Genomic DNA, 25,458 nt, shown 5'->3' with positions numbered 1-25,458 from the left:
AAAACAACGGAAAAAGGAAAAATAAAATAAAAACACTGAAGGAAACGGCATCGACTCCCACGGCTCGTAACTTCTCAGCATCATCGTCTTCTCTCATTGTATCTATTCTCTCTCTTTAATCCTGTTTGTCTAAAAAAAAAAAAAAGACCTTCGGTTGCACAAAGGAAAAAAAAGAAACCAAAAAGAAACTTAACATGATCGACTCCTTTGCCCTGCTACTCGACCGGGTCTGCAGAGCTCAGCTCCTTCTTCTTGCTCTTCTCCAACTCATCGCCGAGCGTGAACTCCACATTCTGCAGACACAGAGAGAGAGAGAAACTAATCTGTAATCTGTTGGTTAACGCCTCTCATTAACTCTGCTCACTGGAGAACACACAGCTCGTCTCTCAGGCGTCGACCTCTCACCTGTTCTGTCACAAATTTGTCGACGTCTACGTCCTCGGGCAGGAAGTCTTTCCACCGGAGGCCGGCCTCCCTCCACATTGTGCCTGCCTTCTTATGGCTCTGATGCAAACACACACAGTTGGTTCATACATGAGGACATTTGAATTAAAAACTGTTTTAACAGGCAGCCAGAGTAAATGTGGCGTTACATGCTTTAGGTTGTATATTTATGTAGTTTTCCCCCCTGAGAGGACGACATGCTGCAAAGGATCATGGGTCAGACTAAAACTACAATATGTTTCTGCTCTTTGAGTCCTTGTCCTTTAATATCACCTGTGTTTTCATCTCAAACTGTTGCACATCTGTCTCACGAGATGTTGCTGTGTTGTCTTTATGTGTGATTTTCATTGTATATTACTGTACACTCCTGGTTGTTGTAAATGTGCTTTATGAATATAAATAAGCTTGATAGATTTGATTGATTGTACGGATGCCCCCTGCCCCCAAACCATAAACGTCTGTAACAACATCGGAAAAAGTTGGTTTTGACCCAAAAAAAAAACGGACAGCAAGTGAGTCTCACGACTTCCTGTATCTGGCCCTTCAAATCAAAAGCCCTATCGTTTTTCACAGTTCAGTCATATTGATTTTGACAATTTTGACAAGACACGACTCCAAATGTTTTTTTTTTTTTCCTGCGACAAATCAACCAATGAAATTTTGGTCGGCTAATGACTTCTTGGTCGACTTTTTGGGGGCACCCCTTATTGATTGATAGATAATGGCTGATAATCGATGACAGCTCTCACCATTCCTTTGCAGAGTACGGTCAGGATGTGGGCCAGCAGGACTCCGGCTTTTCCTAGAGGGACCAGAGGCTTCGAAATCTCCCTAGAGACCAAAAAAAACCAAAGAAGAAACAAACAAGTTAAAAAGCCTTAAAATCTCAGACAGATTTTTCCCTCCGTGGTGCCGACGACTCACCTGAAGAGTTCTCCCATGGGGATTCCTCCCTCCAGGAGCATGGGGGTGATCAGCTCGGCCAGGTAGAGCCACATGTGGGGGATGTCGATCGCCATGTCCTCAGACACCTCCAGGATTTCTTGAAGCCTGAGGAAACACGAGTTTCAGAGTTTTATTCAAAGACTCAAGAAAAAGTTAAAAGTTGCAAAACAGATGGAGAAGACACAGACATACAGAAACACAGACGAAACTAGCATCCTGCTATAATCTGGCATATTTACATGTTCTTATATCCATTGATGTGCACCGTATTTAACGAGCAGCAGCTCCGGTGTTGACAGCGGACTGGAAACACATCTAAATCATTCACACTAACTCACCTGCAGACGAACCCAACAAACCCGGCTGACCGTTAGTTAGCATTAGCATTAGCATGATGCCATTTTCTCATTGTGGGCCCCTGAGCTCTGCCTCACGTGGCATCAACGTACTAATGCTGTTGCCGCAGAGATGATTTCATGCCGATGTTGCCAACGTAACTAGATGTAAATATTTATTTAGGACCCGTCACTACCTAATTAGGGTATCTTTGTATGTGAGACAGAAAAAGAAATAAAATAAAATAAAATAAATGAAAGTTAAATAAATAAATTAAATAACTATGGGTATATGAAAAGGGTGCGTGTATGTACAAAATTGCACAAAGATGTAAAGAGATTGGAAAGATTGATTCTTCAATTCTTTCAAATGCTGCTGTTGTAAACATCAAACTTAAAGCTCTCAAATAGTCACACAGGACATAATTTGCTCTGGTCTTCATCTCTTTTTCTCCTCTCTCTGTTTTTTTTCTTTTGTTAGTAGCGATGACACTGACCCTTTGTAGTACTGCTGCGTGGACAGCGTGCCGGTCTTCAGCAGCTGGTACAGCAGCAGGCCCATGTACTCGCGGACGATGGCGTTGCACTCCAGCGTCAACTTCAGACCGTTTCGCACAAACACGAAGAGCAGCTGGGTGCTGTTCATCTCCTGCACGCACTGCAGCGCCTCCTGCAGGAAACACACCGACACAGCAGGTTAGAAATTGTTGAAATATAAAATCCTCTGAACATTAGGATTATCAGACGCCGATTCATTTTTCACTCCTGAATAATCGGCCTCGGCCTCCTTGCGTTGTATGTTGTCGTGGTTGCTAGGCTGGTCGCTATGGCGCACCTTCATGTCTTTGATATGCAGGTACTCCTCGATGATGGCCGTGGACTTCTTGTCCAGTTCTTCTTCTGTCGAGGTCGACTTGGTGGAGGTCTGTGGTGGTGGAGGGGTGGCGGTCGTCTCCTGCTTCCTTACACGCTTTGCTGCACACAAACACACACACAAATCTGTCTTTGTCTAAAATAAATTATTTTCAGATTTAAAGTTTTTGCAAACATAAGTTTTAAACTCCTCCTCCCGTTCTCTTTGCTTGTCAGTAGCGTGCCATGTTGACTGAGTGCAAGCAAAGTGTCTTGTACGAGTCGCGACTGGTGCGACGTCACGTAAATTAGCAGGTTGACCCGGGTGTAATGTTTCCACTGCAAGCCGATGGGAGGCAAGTTGATTAAAACAAAAATTTGACGCAGGTCGATGTGGGTTGGTGAGCCTTTTCCACGGCGTTCAGAAGCCGATTGTTAGCAGGTTTAAACAGTTGGGTATTTTTGGGGGGGTTTGCCATATTTTATACAAGAGAATGCAGCAGAACAGTGTACAACACAAGAGCAGGAATCTTGTTTCGGATTACCATGAACAATTAGGGGATCTTTGCCTTTCTTAAGGGTTAAAGAAATAGAAGCCTGCGCAAGAGTTTTTGTTCAGCTGTTTTAGAAGTCATCTTGTCGATTTACTCACTTGCTTGTCGACACTGAGTATTTTTAAAGGTACAATATGTAGGAATTACCGCACATCTAGCGGTGCGGTTGCATATCGGAACGTATTCTTGATGTTGCATTCACGTGAAATCGGGCAGACCTCAGACAGACAACAGACGCTGCATGTAACAGGATAAACAAACGTCTATGTAAACAAGTGGTCCGCCAGCATGAGGCAAAACAATACAGGCGTGACAATATGTTGTCATGGTGATGTCGTATTGTTTACCTGATCCACGTTTTACCGTCTTTCTCTCGTCGAGTAAAATGACATCCGGTTGGTTTGCCAACGGCCACTGAACCTTAAAAAATGGCGATGCAACATGGCCGCCTCGGTTCGGTGCGGTGCGTTGCCCACTTATGTATTTGTAACGACTTGTAACAACTCATTCTAAGGTACGAGAAAGCTTTCATTTGTATGCGGGTGTGATTTGACTTTAGTGAAATATGCATTCATCAAAGCAACATTTGATTTTTGCTAATAAAGAGCCAAATAAGTGACATACTGGGGTTTTAAAGCTTTGGGGTGTTGAAAGCATAGTGTTTTTTTTAAAAGATAGCGAGACTTGTGCAGCCACTATACATACCGGATCTCAACCGGTAGTCCTAAACAGGTTTTTTGACCAGTGGGAAAGAGGCTTCACTGCCACCCAAATGATGTGGATTGTTTTTTTTTTTCGTGCGGGGGAACCTACCAGAATCTGCAGGTTTGGTGCTGGTGCCGCCGCTCCTGCCCTTCTCTAAGCTGCCCCAGGTGTCAATGCCCCCGGGGGCGAGCAGGGAAACCCAGTTGTTCTGGGAGGAGGGAGGGGACAGAGGTGAGGAGGAGTTTATACACATTTATGTAAAATAGAAACTTAAAATATGCCTTATTCTTTCCATTTATTAATTAATAAGGAACTAACAAAAAACTAGAGCCTGATCACACCTTAAAGCTATGGTCTACGATAGCTATGGCCCTCCTAACGACACACCCCCCTTCAGCAGAGCAGAGCAACAAGCCTGCCAGCAGAAACCAAACACGGCGCCAGCTTTGAATGCGGAGCAAAATGTTGGATTCACAGTCACAACTTCCACGATAAAACCAAAGATTACCTGTTCAACATAAACTCTGCTGTATCACAAAAACCAAAATAATTTGGCATTTGTCCTTACTAATAACACAGAAAAAAAGTACAGCATAACAATGTCGTCTGAGCAAATGGATATTCAAATCTTTAATAACCTACTGAATTACACCAGGTTTCAGCAAAAATTTTGAGTTAATGTTTGTAGTGACGCAGCTTCCTGTGTGTACGTGTGTATGTGAGAGACTCACCTGTCGCAGGTCCAACACATCCTGCAGCTTGAAGCGGATCGTGGGCGTGGTCTTCCCCTCCTTTATGATCTTCTCCATCTTATTGAAGTACTGGTCCATACGAGGCTGAGGAGACAGACGACGGTTTGATGAGTGACTCTGTTTCCATCCAACTACACATTTATCAGCATTAATTACAAACACTGATTCCCTCTTTAATCACGTGTGTGTTTGTACCTTGGCCTCCTCATGGTCCAGGTCCTTGCCGATGGTGGACAGCAGCACACACAGACACTCCAGAGACTCCTCGTCGTGGTTTTTCAGCAGCTTCTCGATGCAGTCGTGCATGATGGCCTCCGTCAGCATCTTGAGCTTGAACAGCTCGCCGATGAACTTGATGTTGCCCAGCGTGCGCCTCCTGGCCTTGTCTTTGGCGTCCTGCAGCTCCTTGACGAGCCGGTGCTTCTCTTCCTGCCAGGGAGAGAGAGATGTCGCTAATTGCAGAGCATTGGTTTATAATTAAACTAGGGCTGGAACGGTTTCTGAAAACTGTCCGAACCGAACGGTTCGACTGTCTCGGTTCGCGTGTGTCCTCTTCCACTGATTGGGCAAAGCATTGTCACTGGAAGAGTGCGAGCGCTACGTCCGACATGAGAATCAAACCCGGAAATTTCAAAAACAGAGCGGCAACAGCGGCCGCTGATCTGTATCGAGACTGTTGTTATTCCTTCACCTGAGTTAAATGATGCTGTGTGTAAAACCACACTGTGGTCTGTTAAAGGGATAGTTCAACATTTTGGCAAATTGGCCCATTGCGATAATCGCTATAGTCATAGCAGTAGGTTCATTACCTTTAATTGTCGGTGTAAGCTATTTTCAGTACGGCGGAGCGCAGCAGCTGGCTGCTCAGAGCTACGCTATGGAGGCTAAGGGAATTTCTTGGTTTCCCTCATTAAACTCATCAAATTCAACATCCCAAAACTCCACAGCGCTTTTGTAGACAAGTTGTGACCTGCACAACCACCACGCTATGAGATAATGACGGAACGATACGAAACGGAGCCGTTTTCGAGGTAAATACAGGGTAAATACGGAGACTGCTTGCTGAAAAACTGTCCCTGAACGCAACGCGCATCAGCGGTTTTGTATGAATTTACCTCGAAAACGGCTCCGTTTCGTATCATTCCGTCATTATCTCATAGCGTGGTGGTTGTGCAGCTCACAACTTGTCTACAAAAGCGCTGTGGAGTTTTGGGATTTTGTATTTAATGAGTTTAATGAGGGAAACCAAGAAATTCCGTTAGCCTCCATAGCGTAGCTCTGAGCAGCCAGCTGCTGCGCTCCGCCGTACTGAAAATAGCTTACACCTACAATTAAAGGTAATGAACCTACTGCTATGACTATAGCAATTATGGCAATGGGCCAATTTGCCAAAATGTTGAACTATCCCTTTAACCAGAGGTGGCAAGTAACGAAGTACAAATACTTCGTTACTGTACTTAAGTAGATTTTTCAGGTATCTGTACTTTACTTGAGTATTTATTTTTCTGACGACTTTTTACTTTTACTCCCTACATTTATACGCAAAAATATGTACTTTCTACTCCTTACATTGTAAAAACAGGCTCGTTACTTTTTTTTTTTGACCCGACGTAAAAGCACCGGTAAAAGACGTGACGAACTAGAGAGGGAAAGAGGGAGAACAAGAGGGAGGAGGGAGGGGGGGCGGTAGAGAGAGAACCGAGTTACCAACTTGTACTGTAGCAGCGACATGGAGGCAGCAGCATGGAGGAAGGAAGCGGTGGTGGTCGGACTATCCGACGGGGGGTTTGAACACTGTACAATCTGCGCAATATAGCGCATTTATCGTTTACGAGCGGCAAAGCGCAACCTGTCCATGCGCCCGTGTCTGTGTGTACGTGTGCGCGCGTGTGCGCGCGTACGTGTACGTGTGGTGCGAGAGAGACGGCAGGTGGACTGACTGGCAGAGATGAGAGGTGGTGAAACGCTGTTTAAAAATTCTTATTGTTATTATTTTGTGAGAGTCTGTGGCGGCCCAAACGTTGGGAAACACTGCCTCTGGTCACTTCAATCTTGATAATTCTGTCTGAACTTTTTTTGTTTAACAAAATTATCAAATGATGTAGGTTTCATTAACGGCCTGTACTTTCTTACTTTTACTTAAAGCAGAAGTAAGCGATATTTTTGTGTTAATCTAAGTCTTAAATAGTTGTATCTTCCGACAGCAATCACTTACATAGAGTGTTTGGATCGAAACACGGGTCTGTCAGTCACTCTGCTCTGCTCTGAGCCCAGGAGAAAACTTTTCTCGTATCCTACAAGTTTTATCCAATGAGGAGAGAGAACGGCATGAAGGGCTGTGTGTGCAGCCAAGGGATGCGCCTGAATGTGGTGACGTAGGGACGAGGACCAATAGATCCATGACGAGGGCGGGGGCTGCTAACTCCATCGGCTGACAAGACCTTATGGTGCGTTCAAGGCAACTCGTAACTCGTGTTTTTCCGACCTGTGAAGTCGTACCAGTTCGATCTGGTACGAGTTCACGGGTCAGAAGTTACAAGTGGCCGTTATAGTGACCTTCACAGGTAAAACAGGTCAGAAAAACATGAGTCGTAAGTGTTGTTTCAAAAGCCTGCCTGGAACGCAGCATTAGCCAAAACGACCGGATCGCTTACTTCTGCTTTAAGTACAGAATATGAGTACTTTTGCCACCTCTGTGTACAATACAAATGCCTACGATTCACCATAGTGAAGTACATTAGGATACATTTTGTGTCCGGCAGGTAAACTTAGGCTATGTGAACAATAACATTGATGAAATGGATTCAAGATGAATTATCGTGTGGTTATTTGCTTTGCAGTGAATCGTGCAATGGAAATACTTTTTACTTTTAATAATACTTTTGAGTAAATTTCAGAGCCTGTACTTTTTACTTTTACTTGAGTAGATATTTGGATCAGTACTTTCACTTTTACTTAAGTCGTTTTTTACACAGGCACTTTTACTTCTACTCGAGTAAAGAATCTGGGTACTTTTGCCATCTCTGCCTTTAACGATGTGCAGACGAGTGAGTTTGGAGCTGACATCACATTTTCCCATCTCCTGTGGCAATGTTGTTTGTATCGTCCCTGTTAAATAAACATTAAAATAAAAATAAAATAAACCATACCGAGGAGGCGGCCTCCAGCTCCTTCTGCTTCTTCTCGAAGATCTCGTCGTCGTCCGTCTTGTCCTTCTCAAACTCCTTCTGGCATCGGTTTAGCAGCAGCTTGCGGAAATTCACAGTGGTTCCTGGCTTATCTCGGCTTGGGACTTTTAGCTGTGGAAGAAAACGGACATTTAGTTAGAAGAAGAAAAGAAGAAAATGATGACGCTGGGATCCCATCACTTGGATCAGTGGCCCAGACACGTGGCACTTATTTTAGGTCATCAACTGTGTCCTGCAGAAGTGTGTGTGTGAAAACCACGGCTGCCACGGTAAACACCGCTGCAAGAGTATTTCTTTCAGCGTGGTGAATGTGCAGGTCACAACTTAGAGCGTTTTTGAGTTGTTGGATTGTGTATTTGATGAGTTTGATGAGGGAAACCAAGAAATCCCATTAGCCTCCGTAGCAGCTCGTGGCTCTGCTCCGCCGTTCTAAAAACAGCTTGCAAAATCGAAAATCGATCTTGAAGTCAGTGATCAATTGTTTTTTTTTCTTCCTTTTTTCCTTTTTGACACCGGTTCTCATTGGCAATTGTTACATTGCAATGAATAGGCTACTTGGCATCCTGGAAACCTGCGTGATTTTGGAGATATGCAGTGTTTGTTTGTCACCACTTTCATTATTTCCGCTACGATCGCGCACTCCCCCTGGTCAGACGTTACGGTCGCCGCTGCCGCACCCCCCCATGCAACCATCGGCCGTCGAAGCTTCGATTAAAATCGATTTTATGTCCGCGAAGCTTGAAGCTATTTTGATAATCGATGCTTCGCGGACATAAAACAGATTTTAATCGAGATCAGCCCTATTGTGAAGTTTGAAACACTTTTAAACTTTTTTTAATCGCCTATGATGAAATAAAATGTTCTATTGCATGGGGTTACTATTGGTTTTGTATGCTATTTATTTCTGTTTAATTTAAGCACACAATATCGGTTCCATTAAAGTCCCCCTTCCACAACCCTTTTTGGTTATTTTAAAACATTCTCTGTGGTCTTTAAACCACACCGATTCAGCACGTTTAGCATAAAACTGCACACTGGGACTGGAATAGTCCTTGCTCACGGTGCAAGCTGCTCTACCAGGTGAGCTATACCTGTTATACCTTGACATACCCTCCCCTGGGGTTGTGACACTTAAACCACAGTCTCCCTGAAACTGCCAGTTTGCGTCTGCCATTGGTTCACAGCAATTTGAAGGCAGAAAAACTCAGAAATGCAATTTTGCACTTCCTTTTCTGCCTAACACAAGAAAATGTGAAAAGCACGAAAAACACGATTTTCATCGGAGGGGGTCTTTAAATTAAACAAAATGTGCCGGCCAAGAGAGCTTCCAAAAAGATCAATATTTGATGTGCATATTATGGTCCGGTCACCTGGTCACGTGACTGCTCCAAACGCGGCCTCGTTTCGTCAGGCTCGTGTCGAGCTAACATCACTGCTGTAGGCTACACAGTTTTTAACATATTACCCATGACAGCTTTGCTCTCACACGCATACAGTCTCTGCTCACACGTCTTTATTCGGTGTCTGCGGGCGCCACTCACCCTCATAAGGGAGCGGCACATGTTGGCGTAGACCACCGAGTCTGGATCGGAGATGGCCTTCTCATGGATGAGGTCGATGACGCCCTTCAGCCTCTCCTCGGTGTCGACGCTCAGCTCCGACATCTGGTCCAGGAGCTGGTTGAACGTCTGCGGCCTCAGCTGGTTGAGGATGCTGCTCACCCGCTTCAACAGCTCCTGGGTCTCGGCCTTGGCCTGCGAGTCGCTCTCCTCGGGCTCCCGGGCCTTCTCCGCCTTGTTCAGCGACATGCTGGTGATGATCTGCCGCGGCTCTTTCCTCTGGATCTGCTGAGAGCGACGCGCACGTGCTAATCTACAAGATGGTGTTTCGGTAGCATCAGCAGAACATACTAAGGACACCTGGTGGACAGGTGAGGAATGACGTAAACACACATAGACAAAGGAAACAGAAACAATGTGAAGGTCAGTGGTCGTATTTCAATAAAGTAGCCTGGCTAACTCTGATGATGTCAAATTATAACATAATTTTCAACGTAGAACATAAATTGTCTGTGTCCAGCATCTTACCTGATATTATATTTTCTGATTTGTAGTCTGTTGTTTGGAGGGATTTTGTCATTTCAGATCTGCTGTCACCAGCACTTATTCACCACACAGAGCAGTGATAGACGTGCAGTGCAATCGCGCCCTTAGACGACGCTGAACAAAGTCCACAGGTAAACAACCTTAAAGGGACAGCAAGTAGCTTATTTGGCTTTTTATTAGCAAAAATCAAATATTGCTTTATATGTATTACCGAAGTCTAATCACAACCGCATACAAATGAAAGCTGTCTCATAGCTTAGAATGAGTTGTTTAATACATAGGTGGCCGGTGCACCCACTGGAGGCTGCCATGTTGCATCCATCCTTGAATAGCCTATGGTATGCAAAAGCATACAAACTTTTAGTTTTTTTCTGCCATTATAAAATACTCATGGTACAGCCAACAATGTGATATTTGATATTTTAATGTTTTACCCTGTTTTACCCTTACTGGGACTTCAACCCACAACCTCTGACACCAAGTACCAGCGCCTAACTCAGTGAGCTAATGGGCTCTATGCACAGCTCCACCACTTCCTGAATTTAAGGCAGGTCCTTCATTTCCTGTCTTACATTATTGGACACACTGATTAATCCAGGTGTGTCTGAGTAGTCACAATGGTCAGACACACCTGGATTAATCAGTGTGTCCAATAATGTAAGACAGGAAATGAAGGACCTGCCTTAAATTCAGGAAGTGGTGGAGCTATGCATAGAGCCCATTGTCTTGAAGTGAGACATGGTGTGTGGCACCATCGTAGCAGATTTAGAAATTGTCAAAATGTCACAAATTTTATTATCTAAACAAAAATCTGATAATACATAAATTTCATCTAGACAGCATGCATATGTGGTGATTTGTTTTTAATAAGTGTTTTTCTTCACAAGAGAAAATCTGATGTTTAAAACCACCACTCTTACATTGACTGCAGTTGTTCCCATGAGAGCAGAATTCAAAATGTTCTCAAAAATTCAGTTTTGAGATAAAATTCTGATATTTGCCAAACTTCATCAACCACGACTCCAAAATATTGTCAGTTTTTTTCAGGAAGATTGAAAATGCAGTTATCAAGAATTGGATGGTATATGTTTACAGTACTGTTTACAGTTAGGGGTGGGCGATATGGCAAAAATATCATATCACGATTTTTTAAAAATAAAGTCACAATTTCGATTTTATCACGCTCTTAAATCGAAAAAAGAAAAACACACAGTTTAGGCCAAATAACCTTTCTGAACAGATTTTAATCTAAATAGTTGCAGTTTTGTCAACATTTGCAAACAATGTAAACATACTAAAAGATAAACAACACTCTGATAAAGTGCACTCTTGCAACATAAAAGGTAGCTTTCAATGAAGACATTAACTGTTTATTTTATTCAACACAGTAGTAGTATTAAGTAGTAACAGGATTTAAGTATATCAAAAAAAGGGTCAAATAAAAATGCAAACTAAAGTAACTGGTTATCTCTTTTAGCAAACTTTGCAAAGGACCAGGCTCTCCATGCAGCTAACCTACACACACAAACAAAGAGGCAAGTAAGAAAGCTCGTCACTGCCTGTAATTAGCTATGATTGGTCGGTCAGGTTGACGACGTAATACGTCTGGTGCGTCGGTGCATCAACATAGAACTGCAATTTATAGAATGTGCCCCGGACGATCCTACGATCTCTGCACTTTGGCAAATCGTCCACACGTTCTAATCCTTCACGATATACTATTTCATTCTCTCGTCGACCATGGCAGAGATAACCACCGTCGCTGCACTGTTCCTGTCCCTGTAGATGGGAGAGGAACAGCGGTGCGGGTCTCTGGCCGCAGCGGAGACAGCTCCGTGACACTACTGTGTGACTGACCGCCTGTTGAGTGCTTTGGGACGGGGCGGCCGGCTCACAGCGCCCGCTGGTTGAAAACAGCAGTGATAACGTGCTTTCAGGTACGAATCTCCAAACCAGAAACGTTTATAACAGCACCGGAAAAGCAACACTGAATAGCTGTGGCTTTGCTGCAGCTAATGGGGATCTGAATAATAAACTAAACTAAACCAAAGATAGTCTATTTAGGCTATAAACCGTCTTTAACTAAACTGCGACGCGCGACGAGGCGTCATCACGTTTGGTGGGAACACGCCGTGAAGATGCTCTCTAGCAAGTTTGGTGTCAATTGAGCAAAAATTGTGGGAGGAGATCCATCTGAAAACGATAAACCTCCCAAAAAAAAAAACCCCAACGGAAAAAGGAAAAATAAAAATACTGAAGGAAACGGCATCGACTCCCACGGCTCGCAACTTCTCAGCATCGTCCTCTCTCTTTGTATCTATTCTCTCTCTTTAATCCTGTTTAAAAAAAAAAAGACAGTCGGTTGCACAAAGGAAAAACAAAAAATGAAACCAAAAAGAAAAATAACATCATTGAATATTCAATCCATAATACAATCTCTCCCATTTGATTTTTTTCTTAGCTCTCCGAGCTCCCGCCTCGTCTCCCAGGCAGCAGGTCTCTGGGGGTCAACAGGGGGGAGGAGGGTGGTGGTGTAGGGGTGAAGGGAGGTTGGAGGGGCTTGAGCGGGGGGGTTTAAGGTGGTGGGAGGGGCCTAGCTGTTGGACTCATCCTCGGCCCCGCGAAGCCACGTGAAGAAGGCGGTGACGGACTTGAGGGCGACTCCTTTGCCCCACTGCTCGGCGGGGTCTTTGCTCGACTCCCACTTGAAGAAGACCTCCTCTTTGATTATGTCGTTGTCGTAAAACACGTCAAAGAACATCCGCAGCAGATCTGACGGGGGCGAGGGGAGAGAGAGAGACAGGAAGTGTGTTTCATAACAACATTTAAAGTTGTGACACACACATCATGTGGGCCGCTACTCACTGGCAGGTTGCTCCATCTGCACCATGAGGGCCTGCAGGGCGTAGAGCGCCTGCAGCTCCTTCTGCTCGTCCTTCAGGTATTTCTGCAGCAGCTTGGCTCTCTGCTCCACCTGCCTGCCTTCCACCCTGTAGGGGTTCTCACCTGCACAGGGAAACATCGGGAAAAACTTTATTGAACGAGACTGGTTCAGCCTGTGAGCTGGGACGTTACGTTTACAGTGTTTTAATGATGAAGGTGACGGCCACAGCTCGACTCACAGATGATGGCCGACTGGCAGATGCTCGTCATCAGAGCTCGGACGAACATGTTGGAGGACGTCTGCTGCTCGTCCAGGTTGGCCTACACACACACACAGAAACACATCTGTTTTACAGCTGGACACAACAACACAACAGTGAGACCTGCTCCTCCGTCAGGCCGATGAGGTGGACGAGCCGGAGGCGGCGGGGACACGAACCTCGACCCAGTCAAAGATCCTCTGGTTGTTGGACTTGTCATGGATCAGCCGGTCCAGATGTTTGCTCAGCTCTGCAGAGCTCAGCTCCCTCTTGCTCTTCTCCGACTCGTCGCCGAGCGTGAACTCCACATTCTGCACAGAGAGAGAGAAACTAATCTGTAATCTGTTCGTTAACGCCTCTTGTTACCGCTGCTCACTGGAGAACACCCAGCTCGTCTCTCAGGCGACGACCTCTCACCTGTTCTGTCACAAATTTGTCGGCGTCTACGTCCTCGGGCAAGAAGTCTTTCCACCGGAGGCCGGCCTCCCTCCACATTGTGCCTGCCTTCTTATGGCTCTGATGCAAACACACACACACACAGTTGGTTTATACATGAGAACATTTAACTACAGTATGACCATGGGTCAGACTAAAACTACAATATGTTTCTGCTCTTTGAGTCCTTGTCCTTTAAACCAACACTAAGGAACTTTTCAACCTTCATATAATATTTTCATAACTTTTGTGATGGTACATCAACTTACAACAGGTTGAATGACACCTCTGTCATGGCCTGAGGTGTCTGTATCGCCTTCACTGGCACTAAGCAGCTTTGAGGAGCATGGTAGGACACTGGCTCTCACTTAAGTTTCACTTTTACTTTCTGACAGCAAGTGAGTGTCACGACTTCCTGTATCTGGCCCTTCAAATTAAAAGCCCTATAGCCCTTCATATACAGTACAGTTCAGTCATATTGATTTTGACAATTTTGACAAGACAGGGCTCAAATTTATTTTATTTTTTTCCTGTGACAAATCGACCAATGAAATTTTGGTCGGCTAATGACTTCTTGGTCGACTATTTGGGGGGCACCCCTGATTGATTGATAGATAATGGATGATACACAATGACGCACCATTCCTTTGCAGAGTAAGGTCAGGATGTGGACCAGCAGGACTCCGGCTTTTCCCAGAGGGACCAGAGGCTTCGAAATCTCCCTAGAGCCCAAAAAGAAGAAGAAGAAACAAACAAGTTAAAAAACCTTTAAAAAAAACCCACAAAAACCAATCTCCTCTGACAGATTTTTCCCTCCGTGGTGCCGACGACTCACCTGAAGAGTTCTCCCATGGGGATTCCTCCCTCCAGGAGCATGGGGGTGATCAGCTCGGCCAGGTAGAGCCAGATGTGGGGGATGTCGATGGCCATGTCCTCAGACACCTCCAGGATTTCTTGAAGCCTGAGGAAACACAAGTTTCAAAGTTTTATTCAAAGATTCAAGAAAAAGTTAAAAGTTGCTAAACAGATGGAGAAGAAAACAGAGAGACACAAACTGTGAAAAAATAATGAAAACAGACAAACAAACAAACTGGGTTACTACCCAAAATAGGGTCTCTGTGTATGAGGGACAGAAAAAGAAATACAAAAAAATTAAATAAATGAAAGAGAAATAAATAAATCAGATATCTAAATAAATATGGGTAAATGAAAAGGCAAGTGCGTGTATGCACAAAATTGCACAAAGATGTAAAGAGATTGGAAAGATTGATTGTGCATGTGAAGGCAGTGAAAGAAACTTTGCAATAAAAAAAATAATTATCTTACAAGCCAAATCCTTCTTTTATAAATCCTGCTGTTGTAAATATCAAACTCAAAGCTCAAATAGTCACGGGACATAATTTGCTTGGGTCTTCATCTCTCTTTCTCCTTCTCTCTCTCTTCCTTTTCTAGTACCGATGACACTGACCCTTTGTAGTACTGCTGCGTGGACAGCGTGCCGGTCTTCAGCAGCTGGTGCAGCAGCAGGCCCATGTGCTCGCGGGCGATGGCGTTGCACTCCAGCGTCAACTTCAGACCATTTCGCACAAACACAAAGAGCAGCTGGGTGCTGTTCATCTCCTGCACGCACTGCAGCGCCTCCTGCAGGAAACACACCGACACAGCAGGTTAGAAATTGTTAAATTGATCCTCTGAACATTAGGATTATCAGACGACGATTAATTTTTCACTCCTGAATAATCTGCTTTGGCCTCCTTGTGTTGTATGTTGTCGTAGTTGCTAATGGCGCACCTACCTTCATGTTGTTGATATGCAGGTGCTCCCCGACCAGCTCCTCTTCTGTCGAGGTCGACTTGGTGGAGGTCTGTGGGGGTGGAGGGGTGGTGGTCGTCTCCCACTTCGCTGCAAGCTTCGTTACACGCTTTGCTGCACACAAACAAACACACACATACACAACCACACACACATTATCAAAGATGTTAAAACCTTTCCTGGAAATCTGAATTAAAGTTATTTCATGTAGTTAAATGTTTTATAGTTTGTCTAAAATAAATTATATTCAGATTATTTGAAGTTTTTGTATATTATGCTAGAAATAAGGTCCAGATTGTAAAAAACGGAAATTCACCTTTAAGTCACATGGGGAGAGTGAGCATCTATTATCCTCTATTGTATCTGGGGAACTTTTGGCAAGTTTGCCTTTGCTATAGTGAGCTCTGTGCAGCACTTTAAACTGAATAAGGCTAAGCCGAGTGCAAGAGGAGGATGAGTTCGCAGCTTCTAGAGCCTTCCCCCAGAATTGATCAGAAAGGTTAATCTGCAATTCACTTTCCCAGTTTGCTTTAATTTTCTCAACCGTGAATTTGTTAGTTGGCAAGACAAGTTCATATAAATAAGATACATGTCCCTTAGATAAAGCGTCAGCGGGTAATATATGGACTAAGCCACTGGAAAGCAGGATTTAAGGAAATGTTAGTCCCGTAATTCAAAGTACCTGAAAAAATCTGACTCCAAAAGTGGCATGCAGATGATTGAAACTGGATTGAAACTAGCAAAAGACCCATCCACATACAGGTTCTCCAAACATCGTAGGCCCCTTTTAACAAGAGTCGTGAAACTTGGATCAATACTAGCTGGTAAAAAGAGGTAGTTATTACAGATAGGGGTGGATTGTAGAAGAGTGGACCATTTAAAATGTCGCCTTATTTGTGCACATATCTTTAAGGCCCCCACACACCGCCCCGACGCGACCTGACCCCGACGGCCTTTTGTCGGGAGAAAGAAAGCAGTGACACACACCGCCTCGACTACTTCCGACTACACAGCAGCCTGTACGTTCTGTGCTTGCCCGAGATGCAAAGCTTCCCTACCAGCGGGTGGCGCTAGTCTCATGCCAGTAATCCGAAACATGAAAACAGGAAATACCGTAATGGAGAAACCATAGAAGAAACCATGGAGATTAAAAACAAAGTGTACACAACATTAGCTTGTTATTAGTTTTGAGAAAACGTTTTGGACGTTTTGGAAAACAAAGCTTGGCAGCAGAATGATCACTCTGGCTGAGCTGATGGTCGCGTTGTCTGCTCTCAGGGTCGTTATTGCCCAAAGACATCGCACCGTTTGTTTACTATGGTCACTTCCGCCCCTCCCACACAATGCGTTGATTCGCTAGGGCACCGCCAATCAGAATCACCATAGCTAGCACACAGCCAATCAGAGTACCCGACGAGTCGACTCTCCCAACGGCCCACGCTCCCCGACTGAGCATGTCAAATCGGTCCTGACACAGCTGAACACACCAAACAGACGTATACCCGACGCCGTCCGACTCTCCCTGACGCGACCCGACGCCCGACAGTCGAGCTGGTGTGTTTCTGGCTTTAAAGTGGTGGTAACAATGGGGTTAACCGTGTACTGTGAGCGAGGGGTTGGTAGGATTGTTTTTTTTTCTGTGCGGGGGAACCTACCAGAATCTGCAGGTTTGGCACCGGTGCCGCCGCTGCTGCCCTTCCCCCAGCTGCCCCATTTGCCTTTACCCCCGGGGGCGAGCAGCTGGTTGTTGAAGTTGAGAACCGGAGTCTGAAAGAAGAAGAAGACAACGAGAGGTGGATGTTAGAGAGATGAGCTTCCTGTTGAGATCAGGAAGTGACATACGATTCGCTTCCTGTTTCCTCCTCCTACCTCGGTGATCTTGCTTCTGGTACTGTCGTATTATTTTTACATGTTTCATACAGAACAGAGGATTTATTGTGCAAAACTGCAACAAAAAAGTGAAAAAAACTTTTCTCAAGTTACTTCAACCACTTAAAACACTTTTTTTTTATATTGCTGCTACTTTAGGGCTGCCATAGTCAAAGATTCACACCATATCCTTGATTCAGACCAGTGTACTTACAACTAAAAATTTAAATACCCTGTACATTACCGCCTCTCATTACCGCTGCTCACTGGAGAACACACAGCTCGTCTCTCAGGCGACGACCTCTCACCTGTTCTGTCACAAATTTGTCGACGTCTACGTCCTCGGGCAAGAAGTCTTTCCACCGGAGGCCGGCCTCCCTCCACATTGTGCCTGCCTTCTTATGGCTCTGCGAACACACACACACACACAGTTGGTTTATATATTACATAATAATCTAGCGCTTCAGTTATCAATGAGTTATTTTTTATTTTTATGATGAAAGCTTCTTAAAGCTTCAGTTGGTAACAATTATTCAGTCATATTTGCTGGAACTGTCACTATATTCTGATGGTCAGACATTAAATGAGTAATTTAGGACAAAATCCAACTCCTCTGGCTCCACCTACAGCCTGTAATCGTATTTGCCAAAATCCACCGCGCCCGACGATTCTCCACCAGTCAGGTAGAGGGAGCAGGAGGAGCAGCCAATCGCCGCTCCTACACGTCGTGCTATGGATACGGTACATCTTCTGTGGGTGCGTTTATGGCTACTTTGTGTGTGTCTGTGTGTGTGTGGGGCGCTTGGCAGAGGCAAAGACGGTTTATAAACTCTTTGGCAGAGGTTCATAAAGGGACCTGACGGAGTATTGTCTTGAAATTCCCGACCAAGTCGCGGAGTTTACTTTCACTTTCGTCAACTTACCAACTGGAGCTTTAAGTTATGAATCCACATATAATCCTATTGAAAAACAGCAAATCTTCACATTCGATTTGTTTTTGTCTTTACTAATGACACAGAAAAAAAAAGTACAGCATAACCAGTGTCGTCAGCAAAATTTTTGAGTTTTTAATATTTGTAGTGACGTAGTTTCCTGTGTGTGTGTGTGTTTGTGTGTGTGAGACTCACCCGTCGCAGGTCCAACACATCCTGCAGCATGAAGTGGATCCTGAACGTGGTCTTCCTCTCCTTTATGATCTTCTCTATCAGATTGAAGTACTGGTCCATACGAGGCTGAGGAGACAGATGACGGTTTGATGAGTGACTCTGTCTCTATCCTAGGGGTGTGACAATACACTCATCTCACGAGACGAGACACGATATTGGGTTAACGATAACGAGACGAGATTTTAAGAAAACTACAATGACAAAATATATGACTGGACCAACAGACTTTTATTTAACCGAGTTGCACATGCATTTTGAAATGTTTTATTATAACTCTTTACATGCATGATGTAAGCATGAGCTTTTAATAAACTTCTTCTTCCACAAATTGAAACTAAAACAAAAATGTATAAAAGTTCAAATAAAATTAAATATTTCTTTCTTTTTTTCAAGTGCAAACAATATTATGTGCAGTGTTTCCTCCAGGATTTTTAAATTGGTGGCAGCGACCCCCCACCGCCCCAGCCCCGTCGGACAGTGTAATGGGGGGGCGGACAGCAATTTGAACACATTAGCGCAATTTAGCACATGTTTATTACCGTCACAATGCAACCTGTCCATGTGCCCCTGTGTGTGTGTGTGTGTGTGTGTGTGTGTGTGTGTGTGTGTGTGTGTGTGTGTGTGTGTGTGTGTGTGTGTGTGTGTGTGTGTGTGTGTGTGTGTGTGTGTGTGTGTGTGTGTGTGTGTGTGTGTGTGTGTGTGTGTGTGTGTGCCAGCGCGCGCGCGAGAGAGACAATTGCATCGTTAATTAATGGTAACAGCTGGATGCACTTGTTGATAAGTTTCGTTTTTACTGAGGAGGAGCTATGAAGAACTCAGTTGTGACTGAAAAGCACCGTGGAAAGGGGTGCAAAGTAATAGTAACTGGTAGTGGAAACCTTGCTTTACATTGTTTTAACCATGGATGTGTTAGATCCATGGTTTTAACATAAAATTAAAAATAAAAAAAAATCTTGCAAGACAGATTTTTAACGTGATGAGAAATATCGTCGAGTGACACGAGATCTCGTCACACCCCAACTCTATCCAACTACTGTACATATTTATCAGCATTAATTACAAACACTAATCCCCTCTTTAGTCACGTGTGTGTGTTTGTACCTTGGCCTCCTCATGGTCCAGGTCCTTGCCGATGGTGGACAGCAGCACACACAGACACTCCAGAGACTCCTCGTCGTGGTTTTTCAGCAGCTTCTCGATGCAGTCGTGCATGATGGCCTCGGTCAGCATCTTGAGCTTGAACAGCTCGCCGATGAACTTGATGTTGCCCACCGAGCGCCTCCTGGCCTTGTCTTTGGCATCCTCCAGCTCCTCGACGAGCCGGTGCTTCTCCTCCTCCTGCCAGGGAGAAAGAGAGAAGGAGAGAGAGAGAGACGTTGCTAATTGCAGAGGGGCGTTGGTTTGTATTTAAACCTCTAAAAACTTTGGGATATAAAAAATGATCGTAGCACAGTTTACATCACATTTTCCCAATTCCTGTGGCAATGTTGTTTGTATCATGAATAAACCGTACCGAGGAGGCGCCCTCCAGCTCCTTCTGCTTCTTCTCGAAGATCTCGTCGTCGTCCTTCTTTTCCTTCTCAAACTCCACCTGGCATCGGTTTAGCAGCAGCTTACGGAAATTCACAGCGACTCCCGGCTTATCTTGGACTTGGACTTTTAGCTGCGGAAGAAAACGGACATTTAGTTAGAAGAAGAAGAGATGTTGACGATGGGATCCCATCACTTGGATCAGTGGCTCAGACACGTGGCACTTATTTCAGGTCATCACTGGAGTCCTGCAGGGGTGTGTGTATCAGTGTGTGAGTAAACCAGGGCTGCCACAGTAAACACCGCTGCAATAGCACACTTCCGTTTGCCGCTCACAGCGTGGAGGCCAAAACAACTAATGGCGGCCGCGGGCGTTGTGTTTTTCCTACATTTCTCCCTAAATATTTGTGCACCACAGAAACACTTCCACTCCGTGTTCCCTCTGTGACCCAGTTTCTCTAATTTAAAAGCAAAAAAACGTCAACACATGAAACTGAAACAGCTGCATATGAAATGTTTATCTGTAATGGGTCAATACACAGCAGGGTAATCAATCAATTTCCTTATCAAATACTCAGCTTTTATTACGCTGTGGTCACATGTTCTGAGGGTGATAGGATTCAGCGAGATCCACTGCTGATTACCCATCAGCCCTCAGAGCCATATGACGGGCAGCAGACTGATCAATTAGGTCTGTATTGGGAGGGTAAGTTATTGTCTTTCTTTTCTGGCTTCAGATTTTATTGATAACCTTAAAATTTATGGAGTTGCCCACAGTGAGAGGCAGCGAGCTGATGTGGGCTTGCTCACAGCTCCCCAGCTCAGCCGCGATGTGTTGGAGTTCTCCCCACTGAATGAGAGGGTCGCTTCCCTGCGCCTTCGGGTCGGGGATAGGTTCCTCACTGTTGTCTCGGCCTACGGGCCGAACGACAGTGCAGAGTACCCAGCATTCCTGGAGGCCCTGGGAGGAGTACTAGAAGGTGCTCCAACCGGGGACTCCATCGTCCTACTGGGGGACTTCAACGCTCACGTGAGCAGCGACAGTGTTACCTGGAGGGGTGTGATTGGGAGGAACAGCCTCCCCGATCTGAACCCGAGTGGTGTTTTGTTATTGGACTTCTGTGCCAGCCACAGTTTGTCCATAACGAACACCATGTTCAAGGATAAGGGTGTCCATCAGTGCACGTGGCACCAGGACACCCTAGGCCGGAGGTCAATGATCGGCTTTGTAGTCGTGTCATCTGACCTCCGGTCGTATGTCTTGGACACTCGGGTGAAGAGAGGGGCTGAACTTGTAACTGATCTGAGTTGGATCCGCTGGCAGGGGAGGAAGCTGGTCAGACTTGGCAGACCCAAGCGTATCGTGAGAGTCTGCTGGGAACGCTTGGCAGAATCGCCTGTCAGGGAGGTCTTCAACTCCCACCTCCGGGAGAGCTTTGACTGGATTCTGAGGGAGGCTGGAGACATGTTCTCCACTTCCATTGTTGACGCGCCTGTCCGAAGCTGTGGCCGTAAGGTCTCCGGTGCCTGTCGCGGCGGCAATCCCCAAACCCGGGGGTGGACACCGGAAGTAAGGGATGCCGTCAATTTGAAGAAGGAGTCCTACCGAGCCTGGCTAGCTCGGGGGACTCCCGAGGCAGCCGACGGGTACCGGCAGGCCAAGCGCACGGCAGCCCGGGCAGTCACGGAAGCAAAAACTTGGGTCTGGGAAAAGTTTGGGGGGGTCATGGAGGAGGACTACCGGTCGGCCTTGAGGAAATTCTGGCAAACTATCCGACGCCTCAGGAGGGGGAAGCAGTGCTCCGTTACACTCCGTAAACACTGTTTACAGTGGAGGAGGGGAGCTGTTGACCTCGACTGGGGATATTGTCGGGCGGTGGAAGGAATACTTCGAAGATCTCTTCAATCCCACTGACACGCCTTTCATCGAGGAAGCAGAGGCTGAGGACTCAGAGGTTGATTCATTCATTACCCAAGCTGAAGTCACTGAGGTAGTCAGGAAGCTCCTCAGTGGCAAGGCACCGGGGGTGGATGAAATCCGCCCTGAGTACCTCAAGTCTCTGGATGTTGTGGGGCTGTCGTGGCTGACATGCCTCTGCAGCATCGTGTGTCAGTTGGGGACAGTGCCTCTGGACTGGCAGACCGGGGTGGTGGTCCCTCTCTTCAAAAAGGGGGACCGGAGGGTGTGTTCCAACTATCGGGGGATCACACTCCTCCCTGGGAAAGTCTATTCCAGGGTGCTGGAGAGGAGAATTCGGCCGATAGTCGAACCTCAGATTCAGGAGGAACAATGCGGTTTTCGTCCTGGCCGTGGAACACTGGACCAGCTATATACCCTTTGCAGGGTGCTCGAGGGCGCATGGGAAGTTTGCCCAACCAGTCCAGTCAGACACCTTTTGTGCATCATCTGTGACAGTTCCATCAATATTGAGTTTTTGAATGCAGTTCGCTCTACTGCGTGACTTTTCCAGCCTAAAAGAATATGCTGTGTTTTACAATTGGCCCTAGTTTGACTGCACTCTTAATGAGCTTTTCAGAATTTCCACTAGCCAATATTTTTCGGGTGAAAATAAGGATCCTGTCCCTGTCCCCCGCTAGTCTGCACTCACATTACCCTGAACCCAAGTGTGCTCAAGGTGGCCTCCTTCACATTACATTGTTGTTTAATTAAATATAAATAAAAGCCGTTTCCTACAAAAATGTCTACATGGTTTTATTTTAAAGTTTCTTGCGTGCACTTCCTGTACCAAGCGGTCGTGAAGTGATTAGAACATGTAGACGATCTGCCAAAGTGCAGAGATCGTAGGATCGTCTGGGGCACATTCTATAAATTGCAGCTCTATGCGGTTCCCCCGACACACCAGACGTGTTACGTCATCAACCTGAACGACCAATCGTAGCGAATTATGGGCAGTGACGCGCTTCCTTACCTGCCTCCTTGTTTGTGTGTGTAGCGGTAGCCGCATGGAGAACCATGGCTGAAAGCCAAAGCAGGAGTTGGTCGCTTTTTTTTCCTTTTTTTAAAACAGCGTTTCACTATCTTTCATCTCTGCCAGTCAGCCCCTCCACCTGCCGTCTCTCTCGTGAGGGCGCACCGCACGTACGTACACACACTAGGGTTGTTCGGTATACCGGTACTAGATTGGTACCGGGGTACTGACGCATTTAAAACGGTACTATACTGCGCTTAGATAGGACCGGTACTTTCATTTTGCGCCGCCGGCAGCGGTGACGTCGCCGCATTGTAATTTGAGCCGCAGCGAGCGAGTGAGTGAGCCACAAACGAAGCAAGGTGCTTTTTATTATTACCGTTACAGCGCCACCTGTCCATGTGCCTGTGTTTGTGTGTGTATCTGTGTGTGTGCGCCGCGCGCAAGAGAGACGGCCGCCACAGACTCGTTAATAAGTTTCGTTTTTACCGCGGATCACCACTGGCTGCATGCTCTCTCTCTGTCTCTGTCTGTCTGTCTGTCTGTCTGTCTGTCTCTCTCTCTCTCTCTCTGTGAGTGAGTGAACACAGCGAAGGAGCGCTACGCAGAGATGAATTAACGGAACGATATTGCGTTGATGGGGGGGAGGGGGGAGCAGAATCAATTTGGTCTACATATGGGAAACAATAGGTGTGTGTTTGAGTAACATGAACGTTTGTGTTTCATTCTATAAACTACTGATAACAATTTCTCCCAAAAATTACAACTGGTCAAAATAACAAAAAAGAGATGCAGTGTGTTCAGACCTCAAATAATGCAAAGAAAACAAGTTGATATTCATTTTTAAACAGACCATTAATGTTTTAATTTAGGAAGAGTTCAGATTAATATAGATGGACATTTAATCCTGCAGCAGCAGTAACTGTTTACTGATTTCCTGATTATTTACTGATGCATATGTTATAGTTCTAAGATTTTCTATTAAAATAAAGCCAATAATGACATTTTTTGTGTTCTCTTTTTATGTGGAAAAGTACCGAAAAGTATCGAAAAGTATCAAAAAACATGTTGGTACTGATAACGGTACCAAAATGTTGGTATCGTGACAACACTAACACACACACACACACAAACACACACGGACCTATGACACAGACGCATGGATAGGTCGCTCTTGGCCGCTAATAAACGCTAAATGCGCTATGTCGCGCTAATTGTACAGTGTTCAAATTACTGCAACGTCGGACTATTCGGGGGTGGGGGGTGTGGGGGGGGCATTGTGCATTTTACTAGCACATGTTGGCAAAACTGCAGCTATTTAAATGGGCTCTATGCACTTCCTGGATTTAAGGCAGCTCCTGTATTTCCTGTCTTACATTAACCTATTGGACAAACTGATCCAGGTGTGTCTGAGTAGTCACAATGGTCAGACACACCTGGATTAATCAGTTTGTCCAATAATGTAAGACAGGAAATAAAAGAGCTGCATTAAGTTCAGGAAGTAGTGGAGCTGTGCAGGGAACCCATTAAAATCTGTTCAGAAAGGCTCTTTGACCTAAATTGTCTGTTTTTCAATTTTCGATTTAAGATCGTGATAAAATCGAGATTGTTATTTTATTTTTTTTAAATCGTGATATGATATTTTTGCCATATCGCCCACCCCTACTTCATTATGCTCGAAACGGTGTCGAGCGTAACATCACTACTGAGCACAGTTTATAACTTAACACCCTAGACAGCTTTGCTCTAGGGATGTCACGATTACTTGTTTTCACAATTAATCGTGGTATTAAACGCCACAATTATTTAATCGTAAAGATTCCCAAATACCGTTACTTTCACAAAAATTTGATGTTGGCACCTTATTGGCAGATGTGCACAAAAATAATGGTAAATGCACAGATACTGGTCCATTTAACGTAACATTGAATTGGTAGGAATTTAAATGTTAGCGTCTCATTTTTAATAAAAAAAAAAAAAAGCAAAACAAAAAACAATTATAATGAATGCAAACATTTGGTATAGATAACAATGGGGATTAAGAATTCAATATATTAATATATATAATATAATATATATATATATATATATATATATATATATATATATATATTAATAGATACTTGAAATATTTTGTGTAACCAATTTTTTGTGTAAACAATGAGTAATGTAATTATATTTTGACTATATTTGATTTTACACATTCATAGTGTTGTGAAATTAATTAATGCATAATAATCGTAGTACCGTGATTATTTCTCTGGCAATAATCGTACCAAGAAAATTTATAATCGTGACATCCCTACTTTGCTCTCACACGTCTTTATTCGGTGTGTGTGCGGGCGCCACTCACCCCCATAAGGCAGCGGCACATGTTGGCGTAGACCACTGAGAAGTCTGGCTCGGAGATGGCCTTCTCGTAGATGAGGTCGATGACGCCCTTCAGCCTCTCCTCGTTGTCGATGCTCAGCCCTGTCACCTGCTTCATGAGCCGCTGGAACGTCTGTGGCCTCAGCTTGTTGAGGATGCTGCTCATCCGCTTGAACAGTTCCTGGGTCTTGGCCTGCTCCGAGTCGCTCTCCTCGGGCTTCTTCACCGAGGGCTTCCAGGCCTTCTCCGCCTTGTTCAGCTGCACGTCGTCGGTCAGCGACATGCTGGTGATGATCTTCCACGGCTCTTTCCTCTGGATCTAC

At 45.0% G+C, this 25,458-nt stretch overlaps 1 protein-coding gene and 2 non-coding genes across 3 annotated transcripts; all 3 read right to left on the bottom strand.

The window, feature by feature from the left end:
• On the bottom strand, window positions 1-25,458 carry LOC146975764 (eukaryotic translation initiation factor 4 gamma 1-like). Its single transcript, XM_085796652.1, has 26 exons — window positions 25,119-25,458; window positions 19,819-19,968; window positions 19,407-19,643; window positions 18,267-18,371; window positions 17,448-17,546; window positions 16,926-17,037; window positions 15,254-15,384; window positions 14,927-15,099; window positions 14,294-14,419; window positions 14,099-14,180; window positions 13,441-13,539; window positions 13,203-13,334; window positions 13,003-13,084; window positions 12,746-12,886; window positions 12,479-12,652; window positions 9,317-9,642; window positions 7,737-7,886; window positions 4,783-5,016; window positions 4,567-4,671; window positions 3,944-4,043; window positions 2,560-2,699; window positions 2,222-2,394; window positions 1,369-1,494; window positions 1,194-1,275; window positions 406-504; window positions 1-293 (listed from the first exon to the last, which is right to left on the bottom strand). The coding sequence occupies exons 1-26, from the start codon at window positions 25,416-25,418 to the stop codon at window positions 216-218; spliced, it is 3,756 nt and encodes a 1,251-aa protein (XP_085652778.1). The 5' UTR covers window positions 25,419-25,458; the 3' UTR covers window positions 1-215.
• Window positions 7,939-8,005, bottom strand: LOC146975766 (small nucleolar RNA SNORD66). Its single transcript, XR_015037521.1, has one exon. It is a non-coding gene; the product is annotated as a small nucleolar RNA SNORD66 (small nucleolar RNA).
• On the bottom strand, window positions 20,022-20,081 carry LOC146975765 (small nucleolar RNA SNORD66). Its single transcript, XR_015037520.1, has one exon. It is a non-coding gene; the product is annotated as a small nucleolar RNA SNORD66 (small nucleolar RNA).

The sequence above is a fragment of the Trachurus japonicus genome, chromosome 13 (genome assembly GCF_045865225.1).
Source record: "Trachurus japonicus isolate A0001 chromosome 13, Traja_1.0".
NCBI lineage: Eukaryota > Metazoa > Chordata > Actinopteri > Carangiformes > Carangidae > Trachurus > Trachurus japonicus.
Note: the sequence above shows the minus strand (reverse complement) of the source record. Positions and strands in the feature narration are given on the sequence as shown.